The 22,275-nt window shown below is 48.9% G+C and overlaps 1 protein-coding gene across 1 annotated transcript in view; it reads right to left on the bottom strand.

Annotated features, from left to right (window-relative positions):
* The window catches only part of LOC125455211 (tripartite motif-containing protein 16-like protein), a 31,295-nt gene extending 9,404 nt beyond the window's left edge, over positions 1 to 21,891 (bottom strand). The window contains exons 1-5 of the mRNA XM_059648863.1: positions 21,403 to 21,891; positions 14,618 to 14,713; positions 8,100 to 8,333; positions 1,458 to 1,629; positions 510 to 608 (exon numbers count right to left, since the gene is read on the bottom strand). Of these exons, the coding sequence (XP_059504846.1) occupies positions 510 to 608; positions 1,458 to 1,629; positions 8,100 to 8,333; positions 14,618 to 14,713; positions 21,403 to 21,891 (1,090 nt within the window). The remainder of the gene's footprint in view (positions 1 to 509; positions 609 to 1,457; positions 1,630 to 8,099; positions 8,334 to 14,617; positions 14,714 to 21,402) is intronic.
* Between the last annotated feature and the right edge of the window lie 384 nt (positions 21,892 to 22,275).

Below are 22,275 nucleotides of genomic sequence, written 5' to 3'. Positions count from 1 at the left end.
GTCTTTTACCCAAAGGGAGTTGCAAGCTAGCAGACATATTTTTAGAGTGAGCAGAGACAGATTTAAAATGGACATGAGTGGCAACTTCTTTACACAGAGAATGGTTCATGTGTGGTATGCACTACCAGAGGAAGTGATGGATAGGGGCATAGTTACAATGTTCCAAAGACATTTGGATAAGTACATGACTAAGAAATGTTTGGAGGGATATTGGGCCAAGTGCAGGCAGGTCGAAGTAGTTTAATTTGGGGTTATGGTTGGCATGGACTGGTTGGACCGAAGGGTCTGTTTGCATGCTGTATAAGTCTATGACTCTGTAACAGTTAAAATTTAGTACATCAGCTGTGTGTGTGATCAGGAAATTGATTAGCAAATGTCAAAGGGCCATAACCGGATCTGCTGCGCAGCTCTGTGAAGCTAAATCCACTGTTTCAATGCAGAAGGGAATTGCTGATATGTGGAAACAGGAAGTGAAATTGAATACTGGTTGCAGAGGTAACCATATCAACCACCTTGGGGAGAGCCAGAAGGAGCGTTGCTAACTGCTGTAGAAATGCTGTGTGCGGTTGGCTGGTTCCCTGAAGCGTGAACCTGGCTGTCACTCTGACCTGAAAAATAGAAACACTCTGTTAGCGTGGAGAGAGTCACCAGAGTACATACACAATAGTTAGTGCTCTGCACTTATTCCACAGAACACTCTCATTGAATTGGTTAGGACTGGGCATTCACTGGGCAGCTGTCTTTGTCACCTAACAAAACCTGCAATCCTGAAAAATGATTCGGAAATAGCAGGAACTGCAGATGCTGGACCAGTCAAAAGCACAAAAAATGACCATCTTACTTCATGCTAAGCTACATAATATATATTTATTATAAGGCACACGTAAAAGTGCAGAATGACATTGTATAATTCAGTTCAGGCTACAGAACATAGAGGTAGGCCATTCAGCCCCTCAATCCTCTTCCACCATTCTAGGCCATGGCTGATGATCGACTTTAACACTATCTTCCTGGGATTCATAAATAAATAGAAATTTATTGATCTCTGGCTTGAAATTATTCAATAACTGAGCTGGCACAGCTCTTCCTCTGGAAGAGTGAATGCCAAAGATTCACCAGCCTCTGATTATGTCCCCTGGTCATTCCCTATGCCAGGCAAACATCCTCCCACCATTGAACCTGTCTGGCCCTTTTAAGAGTTTTATACATTTCTATGAGATCACCTCACATTCTTCTAAACTCTGGAGATTACAGACAAAGTCTCTTCAACCTTTCCTCAAGTGACAGTCCCACCATCTCAGGGATCAGTCAAGTGAACCTCTCCTGCACTCCCCCTGCAGCAAGTCTACCCTTCCTCAGTCAGGCGGACCAGAACTGCACAAAATACTCTCCTGGTATGGTCTGGTGATGGAGCATTATTTCCCGAAGAGACTGCACCGAACCAGGATAGCACTGACCTGGGAATTCTCTGGTCGGAATGTTAAGCTGAGTGAAGGCCTCAAGTTGATCCTTGAGCAAATCTGACAACACTTTTGTTGCTGTGCTAAGTTGACTCAGGTGCTTTGGGACTTCTGGCTGGTTGGCTAGTTCCAAGGGACTGTCTGGACTCTTCTTCAATGTTTCTGATCCCTAATGAGTAAACACAAGGTGTTTGTGTGATTAAACACTGAGCTCGGCTGAAACACAATGATGTCTGATTGAGTGGGTTCTGCAGGACTGTGTTCTTGCAGAAAAGCCAGCATCTTCTCTTTCTGCTCAGCACCACTTTCTGGGACAGAGCTCTCAAGGAGATGCTCTGATTGGGCAACTGCTGATCACCGAAGGTGCCACTTTGCTTATAAGTTTAGCAATTGACTGCAGAGGGATGGTGTCACTATCAATCCACAAAAGATGATGAAAATTACTCAAGGTCACAAGCACAAAGCAACACTTCCTGTTATAAACTCACAGGGGACAGGAGACCAGGACTCATTGACTATTCTCCGAGGTCCCAGCATGCATTTTTGGGACTGAATGGCCTTCACCTGTGCTTTAAACAACTCGCAACAAGATTGAATTGATAGTTGCAGACATATACCACAGCACGTGATCTTGAGTAAAATGCAGTTCAATGATATGACACTGGCTCATGTTGATACAGTCAGGCAGTGTCAGGACAGCGATAGCCATGTGACTGTGAAGCCTGTACTCTCAACTCATCCACTGTACAGAGCCGGACATACAGCACAGGCAGGAAGGCAGAAGCAGTTCATTTCATGTATGCACTGCCTGAGGACAATGCATGTAAACTGCCAGCAGCAAACAGTCTGCAATGCAAGTTCTTCACTCAAAGAGTATCACTCAGTCCCCATGCCATGTCAGGTTAGGCCACACTGTTAGAATGAGCTTTGCTAATAAATAGTGAGGATGCTGGAGAAACTCAGCAGGTCTGGCAGTAGCTGTGGAGAGCGACACAGAGTTAATGGTTCCAGTCTGATATGACTCTACTGTGGAACTGCCCTACATTACAACATGTTTACCAGAAAGTGCACCGTGTGGAGTACAACCCAGTGGTGATGGTAGGTATGGTGGGCAGCCATCATTCCATTGTCAGAATGACTGGTATCAGGTCCCACCTGGTGTCAAAATCCCTAAATGGAACACAAACAGCAATGTCTTCAGATTGCCACAAGAAAAAAACCCAACATCAACAATGTACAATAATGTACATTTACATCGCACCTTTAACATGATGGAAGATCCCAAGGTGCTGCCCAAGAGGGATATGACACAGTCTGACACCGAGTCACATGGAGTACAAGATCAGATGGGTTAATAACTCAGATAGATAGGTTTTGAGGAGCATCTTAAATGAGGAAAGTGAGGCAGAGAGAGTCAGGCAGGGATTTCCTCAACTAGTGGCCAAGGGAGCCAATGGTGGAGCAGACCCAGGAATCGGTATGCAGCAATGGCCTATGCATTAGTGAATGGCGATCTCTGCTGATCCCTTGACAATAGACCTTGATCCGATGTGACTGTTCCTCACTGGGACAGATCACTGACAATGAGGATGAGCTGAGGAGGGAGAGATGGAACAAGCCTGGCACTGTCCTTCGTCAGAGAGAGGAAACTTTCCCTGGACACCCTGTCACACCTTGGAAGAGTTTGATCTGTTTGAATGAGACCATCTGTTGGGATCTTGCTGTGTATAAGTGCCTGGCACTATGACACCAACTGAACTTGAAAAGTGTTCCTTGTCTATAAAGTGCTTTGGAAGCATCCAAAAACTATCAAAGGTGCTGTAAAAAAAGCCATACTTTCATTTTTCAAACAGATCCTGAACAGGGTCAATGACTCAATGCAGCCTTCTCCTGAGCATCTTACGAACAGCCCGAGACCACTGGTTTCTGGCTGGAGGTGGAAAAGGGGGGGGTAGGGTGAGTGAGTGAAGAGTGTGCAGGAGATGGAAAGGGGGGGGTAGGGTGAGTGAGTGAAGTGTGTGCAGGAGATGGAAAGGGAGAGTAGGGTGAGTGAGTGAAGAGTGTGCAGGAGATGGAAAGGGGGGGTAGGGTGAGTGAGTGAAGTGTGTGCAGGAGATGGAAAGGGGGGGTAGGGTGAGTGAGTGAAGTGTGTGCAGGAGATGGAAAAGTGGGGGTAGGGTGCGTGAAACAAAGAAACCTACAGCACAGGAACAGACCCTTCGGCCCTGCAAGCCTGCGCCGATCAAGATCCTCTGTCTAACCTGTCATCTATTTTCTAACGGTCTGTGTCCATTTGCCCCCTGCCCATCCATATACCTGTCCAAATATATCTTAAAAAGACGCTAATGTGTCTGCGTCTACCACCTCCGCTGGCAACGCGTTCCAGGCGCCCACCACCCTCTGTGTAAAGAACTTTCCACACATATCTCCCTTAAACTTTCCTCCTCTCACTTTGAACTCATGACCCCTAGTAATTGAGTCCCCCACTCTGGGAAAAAGCTTTTTGCTATCCACCCTGTCTATACCCCTCATGATTTTGTAGACCTCAATCAGGTTCCCTCTCAATCTCTGTCTTTCTAATGAAAATAATCCTAATCTACTCAACCTCTCTTCAAAGCTAGCACCCTCCATACCAGGCAACACCCTGTGAACCTCCTCTGCACCCTCTCCAAAGCATCCACATCCTTTTGGTAAAGTGGCAACCAGAACTGTACACAGTACTCCAAATGTGGCTGAGCCAAAGTCCTATACAACTGCAACATGACCTGCCAACTCTTGTACTCAATACCCCGCCCAATGAAGGAAAGCATGCCAAATGCCTTTTTGACCACCCTATTGACCTGCGTTGTCACCTTCAGGGAACCATGGACCTGAACACCCAGATCTCTCTGTTCATCAATTTTCCCTAGGACTTTTCCATTTACTGTATAGTTCGCCCTTGAATTTGATCTTCCAAAATGCATCACCTCGCATTTGCCTGGATTGAACTCCATCTGCCATTTATCTGCCCAACTCTCCAGTCTATCTATATTCTGCTGCATTCTCTGACAGTTCCCCTCACTATCTGCTACTCCACCGATCTTAGTGTCATCAGCAAACTTGCTGATCAGACCACCTACACCTTCCTCCAGATCATTTACGTATATCACAAACAACAGTGGTCCCAGCACAGATCCCTGTGGACCACCACTGGTCACAGGTCTCCAAATTGAGAAACTCCCTTCTACTACTACCCTCTGTCTCCTGTTGCCCAGCCAGTTTTTTATCCATCTAGCTAGCACACCCTGGACCCCATGTGACTTCACTTTCTCCAACAGCCTGCTATGGGGAACCTTATCAAACGCCTTACTGAAGTCCATGTATATGACATCTACAGCCTTTCCCTCATCAATCAACTTTGTCACGTCCTCAAAGAATTCTATTAAGTTGGTAAGACATGACCTTCCCTGTACAAAACCATGTTGCCTATCACTGATAAGCCCATTTTCTTCCAAATGGGAATAGATTCTATCCCTCAGTATCTTCTCCAGTAGCTTCCCTACCACTGATGTCAGGCTTACCGGTCGACAATTACCTGGATTATCCTTGCTGCCCTTTTTAAACAAGGGGACAACATTAGCAAGACTCCAGTCCTCTGGGACCTCAGCCGTGTCTAAGGACACTGCAAAGATATCTGTTAGGGCCCCGGCTATTTCCTCTCTTGCTTCCTTCAGTAACTTGGGATAGATCACATCTGGACCTGGGGACTTGTTGACCTTAATGTCTTTTAGGATACCCAACACTTCCTCCTTCCTTATGTCAACTTGACCTAGGCTAAGCAAACATCTATCCCTAACCTCAACATCCGTCATGTCCCTCTCCTTGGTGAATACCGATACAAAGTACTGGTTAAGAATGTCACCCATTTTCTCTTACTCAGCGCATAACTTTCCTTCTTTGTCCTTAAGTGGGCCAATCCTTTCTCTAGTTACCCTCTTGCTCTTTATATATGAATAAAAGGCTTTGGGATTTTGCTTAACCATGTTTGCCAGCAATATCTCATGTCCTCTCTTAGCCCTCTTAATCCCTTTTTTCAGATTCGCTCTACATTCCCAATATTCTTGCAAAGCTTCGTCTGTCTTCAGTCGCCTAGACCTCATGTATGCTTCCTTTTTCCTCTTGGCTAGTCTCACAATTTCACCTGTCATCCATGGCTCCCTAATCTTGCCTTTTCTATTCCTCATTTTCACAGGAACATGTCTCTCCTGTACGCTAATCAACCTCTCCTTAAAAGCCTCCCACATATCAAATGTGGATTTACCTTCAAACAGTTTCTCCCAATCTACATTCCTCAGATCCTGCCGAATCTTGGTATAGTTGGCCTTCCCCCAGTTTAGAACTCTTCCTTTCGGACCACTCCTATCCTTGTCCATGAGTGTTGTAAAACTTACGGAATTGTGGTCGCTATTTCCAAAGTAGTCCCCTAATGTAATTTCAACCACCTGGCCAGGTTCATTCCCCAGCACCAGGTCCAGTATGGCCCTTTCCCGAGTTGGACTACATACATACTGCTCTAGAAAACCCTCCTCGACACACCTTACAAATTCTGCTCCGTCTTGACCCCTAACACTGAGTGAATCCCAGTCAATGTTGGGAAAATTAAAATCTCCCATCACCACCACCCTGTTTCTCCTACACCTTTCCATTATCTGTTTACATATTTGTACCTCTATCTCACGCTCGCTGTTGGGAGGCCTGTAGTGCAGCCCCAGCATTGTTACTGCATCCTTCCTATTTCTGAGTTCTACCCATGTTGCCTCACTGCTTGAGTCCTCCATGGGGCCCTCCTTCAGTCCAGCTGTGATATCGTCTTTGACCGTTACTGCAACTCCTCCACCCCTTTTAGCTCCCTCTCTATCCCGCCTGAAGCATCGATGTCCTGGGGCAACTAGTTGCCAATCATGCCCTTCCCACAACCAAGTTTCAGTAATAGCAATAACATCATACCTCCAGGTACCGATCCAAGCCCTAAGATCATCTCACAGTGTGAGTGAAGTGTGTGTAGGAGATGAGAGAGACAGGGAGGAGGACCTGTGTTACTTGCAGGAATGGGATGGGTCCGTGTTTCCTGTGGGAATGGGATGGGTCTGTGTTACCTGCGAGAATGGGATGGGTCTGTGTTACCTGCGAGAATGGGATGGGTCTGTGTTACCTACAGGAATGGGATGGGTCTGTGTTACCTGCAGGAATGGGATGGGTCTGCGTTACCTGCAGGAATGGGATGGGTCTGCGTTACCTGCGAGAGTGGGATGGGTGTGTTACCTGCGAGAGTGGGATGGGTCTGTGTTACCTGCAGGAATGGGATGGGTCTGTGTTACCTGCGGGAATGGATGGGTTTGCGTTACCTACAGGAATGGGATGGGTCTGTGTTACCTGCAAGAATGGGATGGATCTGTGTTACCTGCGGGAATGGGATGGGTCTGCGTTACCTGTAGAAATGGGATGGGTCTGCGTTACCTGCGAGAGTGGGATGGGTCTGTGTTACCTGCAGGAATGGGATGGGTCTGCGTTACCTGCAGGAATGGGATGGGTCTGCGTTACCTGCGAGAGTGGGATGGGTGTGTTACCTGCGAGAGTGGGATGGGTCTGTGTTACCTGCAGGAACGGGATGGGTCTGTGTTACCTGCGAGAATGGGATGGGTCTGTGTTACCTGCACGAATGGGATAGGTCAGCATTACCTGCGAGAATGGGATGGGTCTGCGTTACCTGCGAGAATGGGATGGGTTTGCGTTACCTGCGAGAGTGGGATGGGTCTGCGTTGCCTGCGAGAGTGGGATGGGTCTGTGTTACCTGCAGGAATGGGATGGGTCTGTGTTACCTGCGAGAATGGGATGGGTCAGCGTTACCTGCGAGAATGGGATGGGTCTGCGTTACCTGCGAGAATGGGATGGGTTTGCGTTACCTGCGAGAGTGGGATGGGTCTGCGTTGCCTGCGAGAGTGGGATGGGTCTGTGTTACCTGCGAGAATGGGATGGGTCTGTGTTACCTGCGGGAATGGGATGGGTCTGCGTTACCTGCGAGAATGGGATGGGTTTGCGTTACCTGTGAGAGTGGGATGGGTCTGCGTTACCTGCGAGAGTGGGATGGGTCTGTGTTACTTGCGGGAATGGATGGGTTTGCGTTACCTGCGGGAATGGGATGGGTCTGCGTTACCTGCGAGAGTGGGATGGGTCTGCGTTGCCTGCGAGAGTGGGATGGGTCTGTGTTACCTGCGAGAATGGGATGGGTCTGTGTTACCTGCGGGAATGGGATGGGTCTGCGTTACCTGCGAGAATGGGATGGGTTTGCGTTACCTGCGAGAGTGGGATGGGTCTGTGTTACCTGCGAGAGTGGGATGGGTCTGTGTTACCTGCGGGAATGGATGGGTTTGCGTTACCTGCGGGAATGGGATGGGTCTGCGTTACCTGCGAGAATGGGATGGGTTTGCGTTACCTGCGAGAGTGGGATGGGTCTGCGTTACCTGCGAGAGTGGGATGGGTCTGTGTTACCTGCGGGAATGGGATGGGTCTGCGTTACCTGCGGGAATGGATGGGTTTGCGTTACCTGCGAGAGTGGGATGGGTCTGTGTTACCTGCAGGAATGGGATGGGTCTCTGTTACCTGCAGGAATGGGATGGGTCTGTGCTCCTGCAGTAGTGTCTGCAGATCATGCTGCTCACGTCTCAGGTGGAGAAGCTTGTCCTCGAGATGTTTCCGAAATGATTCAGCCTGGTGGAAGTACTCATTCTCAGAACGCTGCAGGAAAACCCGGAGCTCCTCCTGGGTTTTCCTCACTAACGGCAACAGCTTTTCAAATTGCTCATCGATCTCCTGACGTATTTGTTGCAGCCAGCCCTGAGGAGAGAGAGACAGCAAAGTATCTTAACTCCACACACACTCTCCCCTCCCCATCGCACTCCTCCTCTCCCTAACTCCACCCACACTCTCCCCTCCCCCTCACTCTCACCTCTCCCTAACTCCACCCACACTCTCCGCTCCCTCTCACTCTCCTCCTCTCCCTAACTCCACCCACACTCTCCGCTCCCCCTCTCTCTCCTCCTCTCCCTAACTCCACCCACACTCTCCCCTCCCTCTCACTCTCCTCCTCTCCCTAACTCCACCCACACTCTCCGCTCCCCCTCACACTCCTCCCACCCCCAGCACCCACACACTCTCCCCTCACCCTCACTCTCCCCCCTCCCAAACTCCACCCACACTCTCCCCTCCCCCTCTCCCTCACTCCACCCACACTCTCCCCTCACACTCCCTCTCTCCCTAACTCCACCCATTCTCTCCCCTCCCTCTCACACTCCCTCTCTCCGTAACTCCACCCACACTCTCCCCTCCCCCTCATACTCCCTAACTCCACCCATACTCCTCCTCTCCCTAACTGCTCCCACACTCTCCCCTTCCTCAAACTCCCCATACACTCTCCCTGCCCACACACTCCCCAGCCACTGTCCCCACACTCTCCCTTACTCCTCACATCCCTCACACTCCCAACCTCACCCTCACTCCACCCACATTCTCCCCTTCCTCTCACAATGCCACACACTCCCCACCCCCACATACCCCACCAATTCTCCCCACACTCTCCAACTCTCCTCACAACCCCCACAGTCTCCCCCGACCCATACTCCCAGGCACACTCTCTCACTCTCCCCTCCACCTCACTCCCCACACATTTCCTCCACACTCTCCCTTCCTGCTCACACCCCCTACACTCTCTCCTCACTGTCACTCTTCCCTCACTCTCCCCTCCCTCACACTCATCCCACCCCACACTCTCCCCTCCATTCCACACCCCCAATACTCTTCGCTCACCCACACTCGCACCACACTCCCCACTCCTGCACAGACACCCCTTCCACACTCCCACCTCCCTCGCCCCATCCCAACACTCTCCCCTTCCCCACACTCTCCCCTTCCCCACAATCCTTCCCTCACTTACTCTCACCTCCACTACATTCTCTCCACCTCCACTTTTCCCTAAACTCTCTCCCTGCCCCATACTCTCCCACCGCAACCAATCTCTACTCCTGCACATGCCCCCCACTCACACACTCTTCCCCTCCGACAAACTCTCACCCCTCCCTGCAATTTCCCCTCCACTGCACTCTCCCCTCCTGCACACAATTCCCATCCCCACACTCACCCCTCCCCCACGCTCACACCATCCTCACACTCTCCCCTCCCCCACACAAATCCCATCCCCACACTCACACCTCCCCCATACTCACCCCTCCCCCACACTCACACCTCCCCCATACTCACCCCTCCCCCACACTCACACCATCCTCACACTCTCCCCTCCCCCACACAAATCCCATCCCCACACTCACACCTCCCCCATACTCACCCCTCCCCCACACTCACACCTCTCCACCATTCTCCCTCCCCGACACTGTCCCTTCCCCGGATTTTCCCTCGCCCACACTGCTCCCTTGCCCACTCTCTTCCCTCCCCCTCACTCGCCCCATGCTGACCCCCCCTCCACCTTACTCACCACACTCTCCCCTCTCTCATACTCTCCCACCTGCACAGCCTCCCCACCCCACACTCTCCCCTCCCTGACAACCTTGTCTCCCTCATGCCATCACTTCACTCCTCTGTCCATGTTTCCTCCCCTCTCCCTCCCCCACAGTCTGGCTTCTCTATGTGACTGGACAGGGAGGATGGGGTGAGTATGTAGGAGATGACATGGGTGAGCAGGATGGGATGCTGCCTTTGTGATGTTTCGGAGCAGCTACAGAACATCCTGGAGGGGGAGGGTGAACAGCCGGTGGTCATTGTACATGTTGGTAACAATGACATAGGAAAAAAGGGATGAGATCCTGAAAACTGAATACAGGGAGTTACGAAGCAAGCTGAAAAGTAGCTCATTGCCACGTGTTAGTCAGAGTGTAAACAGCAGGAGCTATCGATCGAACAGGCAGTTAAAGGGATGGTTTGATGGCAATGCTTTCAGATTCCTGGGGCATTGGGATGGTTCTGGGGGAGGTGAAACCAGTACAAACTGCATGGATTACACGTGGGCAGGACCAGGACTGAGGCCAGTGTGAGGGGGACTGATACCATAGTGAGGGGGACTGATGGCAGGGTGAGGGGGACTGATACCATAGTGAGGGGGACTGATGGCAGGGTGACAGTGACTGATGGCAGGGTGAGGGGGACTGATACCAGGGTGAGGGGGACTGATGCCAGGGTGAGGGTGACTGATGGCAGGGTGAGGGGGCCTGATGCCAGGGTGAGGGTGACTGATGGCAGGGTGAGGGGGCCTGATGGCCGGGTAAGGGGGCCTGATGGCAGGGTGAGGGGGACTGATGGCACGGTGAGGGAGACTGATGGCAGGGTGAGGGGGACTGATGTCAGAGTGAGGGGGCCTGATGCCAGGGTGAGGGGTCTGATGCCAGGGTGAGGGGGACTGATGGCAGGGTGAGGGGGACTGATGGCAGTGTGAGGGTGACTGATTTCAGGGTGAGGGGACTGATGCCAGGGTGAGGGTGACTGATGGCAGGGTGAGGGGGACTGATGGCAGGGTGAGGGCGACTGATGGCAGGGCGTGGGTGACTGATGGCAGGGTGAGGGGGACTGATGGCTGGGTGAGGGGGCCTGATGGCAGGGTGAGGGTGATTGATGGCAGGGTTAGGGGGACTGATGCCAGGGTGAGGGGGACTGATGCCAGGGTAAGGGTGACTGATGGCATGGTGAGGGGGACTGAGGGCAGGGTGAGAGGGATTTGTCACGTGCTTGGCAAGGCGTTAAACTGAAATGGCAGGGTGATGGGAACCTAAACAGGATGGCAGGAGAGAGAGGAATAAGGGCAAAAAACAGAAGATGGAATGGGAAATAAGGGAAGTGACAGGTGGAAGATTCAAGCCACAGTTCAAACTCATGTAAACAAGTTTGAAAATGTTAAAAATACAAGACATCAGTCTTAAAGTGTGGAACATTTGCAGTCGAATGGAAGATTAGCCGTGCAGGTGGCTGTAAACAGGTGTGATATTGTGGCGATCAGAAAGGCATTGCAGGAAAGTTTTGTATGCCTGAATATTCAATATTTTGGAAGGATAGACAAAAAGGACAGGAGGTGGGGGAGCATTGCTGGTTAAACAGGACATTAACTGAATTGTGAGGAAGGATTGTAAAACTGGGACAGCCCTATTCGAAAAGGGTAAACACATGTAACTACAGGCTGATTAGCCTCACATCTATTTCTGGAAAAGTACTGGAATCAATTATGAAGCAAGTAACAGCAGAACATTTGGGAAATCATAATCTAATCAATGAAGAATGTGGCTAGTGCAACTGTGTCTGACCTTAACTTAGTGGTGTTATCGCTGGACTATTAATCCAGACATCCAAGTGATTGGGGGACCTCAGTTCAAATCCTGCCATGATCATGAAACCATTGCTGATCTTTGGAAAAACCCAACTGGTTCACTAATATCCTGTCGGGAAGGAAACTGCCATCCTTACCCAGCATGGCCTACATGTGACTCCAGACACACAGCAATGTGGCTGACTCTTAAACTGCTCTCTGTGCAGTTAGGAACGAGCAATAAATGCTGCCTGGCCAGCGACGCCCTTATCCCATGAACAAATCTTTAAAAAATTAAAGTTTTTCAAGGAAGTCTCAACCAGAGTGGAAAAAGGGAACCAGGAAATGTGTTGCATATGGACTTCCACAAGGTGTTTGATAAGAGGAACGGTGGGGGGGCCGGGTTTCGGGGTTGGGGGTGGGGGGTGGCGGGGGTCACATAGAAGCACATAAAATCCCGATGGCACTGGACAGGTTGGATGCTGGGGATGTCCAGAACTAGGGGGCACAGTCTAAGAATAAGGGGTAAGGCATTCAGGACCGAGATAAGGAAGAATTTCTTCACTCAGAGTAGTGAACCTGTGAAATTCTCTCCCACAGGAAGCTGCTGGGGCCAGTTCATTAGATACATTCAAAACAGAGCTGGACATGACCCTTGTGGCTAAAGGGGCCACGGGGCATGGGAACAGGGTGGGAGTGGGATACTGAGATTGTATGATCAGCCATGATCGTATTGAACGGTGGGGCAGGCTTGAAGGGCCGAATGGCCTCCTACTGCACCTATTTTTTATGTTTCTATGCACCTCCCAAAAGGTTAAATTATAAAATAAGAGCCCATGGTGTTGGAGATAAGGATATTGATGTGGAATGTAGGGAATTGTCTAATGGGCAAGAAACAGTGAGTGGGGATAAGGGGTTCTGTTTCAGGTTGATGATCCTTGAGCAACTTGGTCCTGGGTTCCACAGGGATCAGCGCGGGGACCACAACTGTTTACAAGTTATGTTAGCAACTGGGTGGAAGGAAGTGAATGTACTGTAGTCACATTTGCAGACACCACAAAAATAGGCAGAAAGATGTGTTCCAAGAGGGATACAGTTTACAGAGAGATATTGGTGTGTCAAGTAAGTGGGCACACAGTTGGAAAACGGAATTTTGGAATAGTATTTAAATGGAGAAAAGCTACAGAAAGCTGCAACACAAAGGAACTTGGGTGAACTTGTGCGTGAAACACAGAAAGCTAGCACACAGGAGCAGCAGGTAATCAGGAAGGCTAATGGAATGTTGGCCCTTATTTCAAGGGATGGGTTATAAGTGTAGGGAAGCCTTACTGCAACTGTACAATCTGCTGATGAGACCACATCTGGCACACTGTGGGCAGTTTTTGATTCTTTATTGAAGGAATTATATTCTTTCACTGGGGGCAGTTCAGAAAAAGTTCACTAGGATGTTCCATGGTATGAGTGAAGATTAAACAGGTTGGGACTGTACTCAATGGAGTTTAGAAATATGAAGGGTGATCTCATTGAAACATAAAGGATTCTGAAGGGGTTTGACAGGGTCAGGAGTGACAGGATGTTTCCCCTCATGGGAGAGTCTAGGACCAGAGGGGCATAGTCTCAGAATAAAGGGGCACCCATTTGAGACTAAGATTAGATTAGATTAGATTCCCCACAATGTGGGAACAGGCCCGTCGGCCCAACAAGTCCACACCGCCCCTTGCAGCATCCCACCCAGACCCATCCCCTTATAACCCACACACCCCTGAACACTACGGACAATTTAGCATGGCCAATCCACCTAACCTGCGCATCTTTAGACTGTGGGAGGAAACCGGAGCACCCAGAGGAAACCCACACAGACATGGGGAGAATGTGCACACTCCACACAGACAGTTGCCCGAGGCTGGAATCGAACCCGGGTCCCTGGCACCGTGAGGCTGCGGTGATAAGATGAGGAAGAACTTCTGCTCTCAGAGGGTTGTGATCTTTAGAACTCCTTGCCACAGAGAGCTGTGGGGGCAGCATCTCGTATCAATGTAACGCTGAGATAGACAGATTCTGGATCAGTCAGGAAATCGAGGCTTATGGGGAAAAGGCAGGAAAGTGGATGTGAGGGATGTCAGATCAGTCATGATCCTATTCTACGGTAGAGCAGGCTCAAGGGGTAGAATGGACTCCTGCTGTTCCTCTTCTCTCTGCTTTGACAGAGTGGCTGTTGGGAGATTGATGGAGAAGGGTTTGCCTGAGCGACGAAGCACTGCATTCTCGGGCTGGGTTACAATCTATCTGAGTCCTGGGGCTGAGTTAATACAGACAAAGAGGCAGAGAGATAGTCACACAGACAGAAAGAAAGGGACAGTCACACAGTAACAGATAGTCATACGCATACAGACAGACACAGAGAGAGAGAGACCGTCACACAGAGAGAGACAGAGAGAGAGAGAGAAAGAGAGAGAGAGAGAGACAGATAGTCACACAGAAACACAGAGATAGTTAGTCACACTGACAGAGACAGACATGGAGAGACACATAGTCATACAGACACACAGAGAGACACGCAGAAACAGATAGGTAGACACATACAGAGATAATGGGAACTGCAGATGCTGGAGAATCTGAGATAACAAGGTGTGGACCTGGATGAACACAGCAGGACGAGCAGCATCTCAGGAGCAGGAAGGCTGACGTTTCTGGCCTGGACCCTTCTTTGGAAAATGACAGATACAGACAGGCACGCAGAAACAGGCAGGTACACAGACAGAGACACAGGCAGACGTGTGTCAGTCAGACCCGGAAGGTGCACATTTTTGTGCCTGACCTGGTGCAAGGTAATTGTATCCTTCCAGGTTGACAGCTCATCGACTGTTGCTTGATGCTGTAAATCCACCAATGCCTGTCGCTTCATTATTAACTCCTGTTAAATCATACACAAAATGTAAGACAGAATCAGTCTCAAACACCTGAGCTTTATATTTATTGTGAGACATTTTAAAAAATCTTTTACACAATTTCAAGATTGCTGGCTGGGCCTGCATTTATTGCCCGTCCCTAGTTGCTCCCCTGAGAAGGTGGGGCTGCGCTTCCTTCTTGAACTGCTGCAGTCCTCCTGCTGTGGGTTGGCCCACAATGCCCTGAGGGAGGGAATTCCAGGATTTTGACCTAATGACAGTGAAGGAATGGCGATATATTTCCAAGTCAGGATGGTGAGTGACTTGGAGGGGAACTTGCAGGGGGTGGTGTTCCCACGTATGTGCTGCTCTTATCCTTCTAGATGGAAGTGGTTGTGGGTTTGGAAAGTGCTGTCTGAGGATATTTGGTGAATTTCTGCCGTGCATCTTGTAGACAGTACACACTGCTGCTACTGAGTGTCGGTTTTGGAGGGAGTGGGATGTTTGTGGATGTGGTGCCAGTCAAGTGAGATGCTTTGTCCTGGATGGTGTTGAGCTTCTTGAGTGTTGTTGAGGCTGCATTTTCCAGGTAAGTGGGGAGTATTCCATCACACTCCTGACTTCTGGATGGTGGACAGGATTGGGGAATCAGAAGGTAAGTTACTCACTGACCTGCGCTTGTGGTTTCAGGATGTTAATGGTGGGGGATTCAGTGATGATTCACCATTGAATGCCAATAATTAGATTTTCTCTTATTGATGATGGTCATAGCCTGACATTTGTGTGAAGTGAGTGTTACTTGCTATTTGTCAGGCCAAGCCTATATATTGTCCAGATCTTGCTGCATTTGAACTCGGACTGCTTCAGTACCTGAGGAGTCACGAATGGTGCTGAGCATTGTGTAATCATCAGTGAACATCCCCACTTCTGACCTTATGATGGAGGGAAGGTCATTGATGAAGCAGCTGAAGATCGTTGGGCCGAGGACACTACCCTGAGCAATTCCATCAGAGATGACAAGAGACAATAGATAATAGACAACAGGTGCTGGAGTAGGCCATTCGGCCCTTCGAGCCAGCGCCACCATTCATTATGATCATGGCTGATCATCCACAATCAGTATCCAGTTCCTGCCTTATCCCTATAACCCTTGATTCCACTATTTTTAAGAGCTCTGTCTATCTCTTTCTTGAAAGCATCCAGAGAGTTGGCCTCCACTGCCTTCTGGGGTAGAGCATTCCATATATCCACCACTCTCTGGGTGAAGAGGTTTTTCCTCAACTCTGTTCTAAATGGCCTACCCCTTATTTTTAAACTGTGTCCTCTGGTTCTGGACTCACCCATCAGCGGAAACATGCTTCCTGCCTCCACAGTGTCCAATCCCTTAATAATCTTATACGTCTCAATCAGATCCCCTCTCATCCTTCTAAACTCAAGAGTATACAAGCCCAGTCGCTCCAATCTTTCAACATATGATAGTCCCGCCATTCAGGGAATTGACCCCGTGAACCTACGCTGCACTCCCTCAATAGCAAGAATGTCCTTCCTCAAATTTAGAGACCAAAACTGCCCACAATACTCCAGGTGCGGTCTCACCAGGGCCCTGTACAGCTGCAGAAGGACCTCTTTGCTCCTATACTCAATTCCCCTTGTTATGAAGGCCAGCATGCCATTAGCTTTCTTCACTGCCTGCTGTACCTGCATGCTTGCTTTCATTGACTGATGTACAAGAACACCTAGATCTCATTGTGCTTCCCCTTTACCTAACTTGACTCCATTTAGATAGTAATCTGCCTTCCTGTTCTTGCCACCAAAGTGGATAACCACACATTTATCCACATTAAACTGCACCTGCCTTGTATCTGTCCACTCACCTAGCCTGTCCAAGTTACCCTGTATTCTCATAACATCCTCCTCACATTTCACACTGCCACCCAATTTTGTGTCATCAGCAAATTTGCTAATATTACTTCCAATGCCTTCGTCTATATCATTAATGTATATTGTAAATAGCTGCGGTCCCAGCACCGAGCCTTGTGGAACCCTACTGGTCACTGCCTGCCATTCCGAAAGGGACCCGTTTATCACTACTGTTTGCTTCCTGTCAGCCAGCCAATTTTCAATCCAACGCAGTATTTTGCCCCCAATACCATGTGCCCTAATTTTGTTCACCAATCTCCTATGCGGGACTTTATCAAAGGCCTTCTGAAAGTCCAGGTACACTACATCCACTGGCTCTCCCTTATCCATCTTCATAGATACATCCTCAAAAAATTCCAGAAGATTAGTCAAGCACGATTTCCCCTTCGTAAATCCATGCTGACTCTGACCTATCCTGTTACTGCTATCCAAATGAGTCGTAATTTCATCTTTTATAACTGACTCCAGCATCTTTCCCACCTCTGACGTCAGGCTAACCGGTCTATAATTTCCTGTTTTCTCTCTCCCTCCTTTCTTGAAAAGTGGCACAACATTTACCACCCTCCAATCCGCAGGAACTGATCCTGAATCTATAGAACCTTGGAAAATAATTACCAACGCGTCCACAATTTCTACAGCCACCTCCTTAAGTACCCTGGGATGCAGACCATCATGTCCCAGGGACTTATCAGCCTTCAGACCTAACAGTCTAACCAACACCATTTCCTGCCTAATATAAATACCCTTCAGTTCGTCCATTACCCTCGGTCCTTCAGCCACTACTGCAACTGGGAGATTGCTTGTGTCTTCCCTAGTGAAGGCAGATCCAAAGTACCTATTCAACTCATCTGCCATTTCCTTGTTCCCCATAATAAATTCACCCATTTCTGACTTCAAGGGCCCAATTTTAGTCGTAACCAGTTTTTTCTTTTCACATACCTATTTTTGGCCAGTTTTCCTTCATAGCTCATTTTTTCTCTGTGTATTGCCTTTTTAGTTATCCGCTGTTGCTCTTTAAAAGCTTCCCAGTCCTCTGGCTTCCTGCTCATCTTTTCTATGTTATACTTCGCTTTTATTTTTATACAGTCCTTAACTTCCCTCGTCAGCCATGGCCGCCCCCGCCTCCCCTTAGGATCTTTCTTCCTCTTTGATATGAACTGATCCTGCACCTTCTGCATTATATCCAGAAATACCTGCCATTGCTGTTCCACTGCCATCCCTGCTAGAGTAGTGAGCCATTGAACTTTGGCCAGCTCCTCCCTCATAGCTCCATAATTCCCTTTATTCAACTGCAATACTGACACTTCCGATTGTCCCTTCTCTCTCTCAAACTGCAGATTAAAACTTATCATATTATGGTCACTACCTCCTAATGGCTCCTTTACTTTGAGGTCCCTGATCAAATCTGGTTCATTGCACAACACCAGATCCAGAATTGCCTTGTCCCTGGTAGGCTGCATTACAATCTGTTCTAAGAATCCATCTCAGAGGCACTCCACAAACTCCTTTTCTTGGGGTCCAGTACCATCCTGATTCTCCCAGTCTACCCGCATGTTGAAATCTCCCATAACAACTGTAGTGATACCTTTGTGACAGGCCAATTTCAACTCCTGATTCAACTTACACCCTACCTCCTGACTACTGTTTGGGGGCCTGTAGACAACTCCCATTAGGGTCTTTCTACCCTTAGAATTTCTCAGCTCTAACCATACTGACTCTACATCTCCTGACTCTATGTCCCCCCTTGCAAGGAACTGAATATCATTCCTCACCAACAGGGCTACCCCACCCCCTCTGCCCGTCAGTCTGCCCTTTCGATAGCACGTATAGCCTTGAATATTCATTTCCCAGGCCCTGTCCACTTGAAGCCACGTCTCAGTTATTCCCACAACATCGTACCTGCCAATTTCCAACTGAGCCTCAAGCTCATCCACCTTATTTCTTATGCTTCGTGCATTCATATATAATATTTTTAATTTGTTTCTCCCCTCACCCTTCCTATCAATCCCTATTTCACTTGGCCATACTGTATGATCCCTTCTTGAGTTTTCTGCTCTGTTGATTCTGTTGTCCTTCTTAACCTCTCTTATTCTCACTTTCCCTTTAACTTCCTTCTTAAATTTCCAGCTTGGCCCCTCCCCCCATGACTTAGTTTAAACACACCTGTGTTGCAGTGGCAAACCTGCCTGCCAGAAAGCTGCTCCCCCGATTATTAAGATGCAAACCGTCCCTCCTGTACAATTTATTCTTACCCCAAAACATACCCCAGTGATCCAAGAATTTATACCCTTGCTTCCGACACCAGTCAAGGAGATGGTTAGGCTTAGGACACTATGCTGAGGAAATCCTGCAGAGATGTTCCGGAGCTGAGATGACTGACCTCCAGCCACAGCCATCTTCCTATGCTTCAGGAATGACTTTAACCACCAGAAAGTTTCTCCCTGTTCCCATTGTTCCTCTTTCCCCAGGTTGCATTGATGCCACACTCGGTCGAATGCAGTCTTGATGTCAAGGACTGTCACTCTCACCTCACCCTCTGGAATTCAGCTCTTTTGTCCATGTTTGAGCCAAGGCTGTAATGAGGTCGGGAGCTGAGTGGCCCTGGCGGAACCCAAACTGGGCGTCACTGAGCAGGTTATTGCTGAGCAGGTGCTGCTCGATAGCTCTGTTACTGACATCTTCCATCACTCTACTGATGATCAAGGGGAGACTGATGGGGCAGTAATTGGCCGGTTAGATTTGTCCTACTTTTTGTGTACAAGACATACATGGGCTCTGCTGATGTTGATGGCCGACAGCACCTCATGTATGCCCAGTTTCAAGTCACTAGTCTTAATAAGATGACACTAAAATAGGAAGTATCATGGACAGTGAGGAAGGTTATCAGAGATCTTTATCAGCGGAGAAGTGGGCCGACAAATGGCAAATGGAGTTTAACATAGATAAGTGTGAGGTGTTACATTTTGGAAAGTCAAATCGAGGTCGGAGTTTCACAGTGAATATTGGGGCCTTAAGGAGTGTAGCGGAACAAAGGGACTTTGAAGTTCAGGTGCACGGTTCTCTGAAAGTGGAGTCCCTGGTAGTCAGGGCAGTGAAGAAGGCTTTTGGCACACTGGCCTTCATCAGTCAGGGCACTGAGTATAGAAGTTGGGAAGTTACGATGCAGTTTTACAGGGCATTAGTGAGGCTGCACTTGGAGTATTGAGTTCAGTTTGGTCACCTGATCTTGAGTTTGATCATAAGAGGCATGGATAGGGTGAATGCACTCAGTCTTTTTCCCAGGGTTGGGGTGTCGAGGACTAGAGAGCATCAGTTTAAGGTAAGAAGAGAAAGAACAGATGGGAACCTGAGGGGCAACTATTTTACACAGAGGCTGGTGCGCATATAGAATGAGCTGCCAGAGGAAGTGGTTGAGGTGGGTACATTAACAACATTTAAAAGGCATTTGAACAAGCACATGAATAGGAAAGGTTTAGAAGGATGTAGGCCAAGTGCAGGGAAATAGGATTAGCGTGGATGGACATTTTAGTTGGCATGGGCCAGTTTGGGCCTAAGTGCTTGTCTCTGCGCATAGGACCCTGTGACTCAAAGTGGGTCAATGAGTCAATCTGGTTTAGGATGTCAACTGTTGGAGCTGCTTTAATATTGGGGATTTCTAATGTTTCTTTGTAGCTGAAGACAGTGATGTTTCAGGGTAGGACCCAAAGTTGGTGCAATGAATTGGTTACCAACAAGCAGTGGAATTGGATGAATCCCAGTGGCTACAAGCCTGGCTCAGGATTTCCAAACCAAGCTCAGTCCCCTAAGTTCTGACATGGCACGTGGTCACAATTTCAAGGAAATCCTGAAATCCACCCTGAAAAATGCAATCCCACCACTGAATACCCCTAGCCCAAGGTCACCCAAAAAAAGAATCTGAGATGATGCCAGACATCTCGAGTTTCTCTAACAGACCCAATGGAGGCCAAGAACCAATAGCAGAGGAGGGTATGAAATCCTAAACAAACCCCCAACAATTCACCTCTTCCCCACTTGTGACTGGTTGTATGGATCTAGCTTTGTCACCTCAGGACCGACCATGGCAGGGTGGAAGCAATCATGCTTGATCCCAACAGGCTGCCTTTGGGAAAGGCTCATGATGTAGTTACTGAGACAGATTTCAATTTCAGCTGCATGCACACCATTACCACCAGCTAGTAAAATTAATGGTAACTTTTGTAGGTGTTTTATATTAGTGTATGGGATGTGGGTGTTGATGGCTGTCCCACTATTTGTTCCCCTATTCCTAGTTGCCCCTTGAGAAGGTGCTGCATTATGGAACTACTGCAGTCCATGTGCTGTAGGTAGGCCACAATGTCCCGGGGTGGGGGTGGGGAGTTCTGAGATTTGATCCAGCACCACTGAAGGAACAGAAATATACTTCCAGGTCAGGATGGTGAGAGGCTTGAATAATATAACCAGGAGGAGTAGGTCATTGAGCTGCTCAACACTGTTCTCCATTTGCACAATCACAGCAGATCTGATCCTGGCCTGGCCTCTGACTCACTTTGTAGGGGGTGGCATTTCTAGGGATCTGCTGTCCCTGCCCTTCTAAGATGGTAGATTTAGGTTAATTGAGCTGTGGCAATAAGGCCGATACCTTACTGATCTTCACCCAGTAAACCTTCCCAATATTGGAAATTGTTAATTCTAATGATCTGGTAGTTAGTTATTTTAAAACTCTTTCTCACTAAATTACTGAGACTGACTGGCCCAGCAGAAGAACAAGTCTTTGCTTTGCTGAGGTGTTCATTACCTGTGCTCGCTCTGTCTCCTCCTCCAGCTGCCCAACCTGGTGTGTTTGATGATCTTGCAGGTTGCACAAATTGCACAAAGCGACTCCCTCTGTGTGACAGTACAGTTTCAGCTCCCTGTGGTGTACCTGGCAAAACCTCCCCAGATCCAAATAGCAATCACGACTCACTCCAGGACTAGGATCGCAACTCATTCCAGGACTGGGATCGCAACTCATTCCAGGACTGGGATCGTGACTCACTCCAGGATTTCTCCGGTTTCTCTCTTGTTTCCAGGCTTCACTGATCCGGCACAGGCGGATATTTTTGGACAGCTGAGGTCTTCTGGAGAAGTTATGTCTACATTCTGGGCAGCTGTAGGTGCCATTGCTCTCTCGGTCCCAGTATTTTGAGATACAGTCACTGCAGAAACTGTGGCCACAATCTGTGGTCACTGGAGAATGGAAAACTTCCAGGCAAATGGAGCATTGTAAATCCTTCTGAAATTCCATACTGCCCCCTCCCCCACTGTCCCCAGCACCCACTGACCCTCACTTACTGACCCTCCCCCACCTGCCCAGTCCCCACTGACCCTCACCCACTGATGCTCCCGCACTGACCCGACCCAGCACTCACTGACCCTCACTTACTGACCCTCCCCCACTTACCTAGCCCCCACTGACCCTCACCCACTGTCCCCTCCTCCACTTACCCAGCACCCACTGACCCTCACTTATTGACCCTCCCCCACCGACCCAGTCCCCACTGACCCTCTGCCGCCTGCCCACTGACTGTCACCCCTGACCCTCAGGTATAGTGCACTGTCAGTGCAGTAACGCAGACCCGGGCTGATGAGGAGGGGTCACGGGGCCTGAAACATTAACTCTGATTTCGTT

This window comes from Stegostoma tigrinum, chromosome 9 (assembly GCF_030684315.1).
Source record: "Stegostoma tigrinum isolate sSteTig4 chromosome 9, sSteTig4.hap1, whole genome shotgun sequence".
Lineage (NCBI taxonomy): Eukaryota > Metazoa > Chordata > Chondrichthyes > Orectolobiformes > Stegostomatidae > Stegostoma > Stegostoma tigrinum.
Note: the sequence above shows the minus strand (reverse complement) of the source record. Positions and strands in the feature narration are given on the sequence as shown.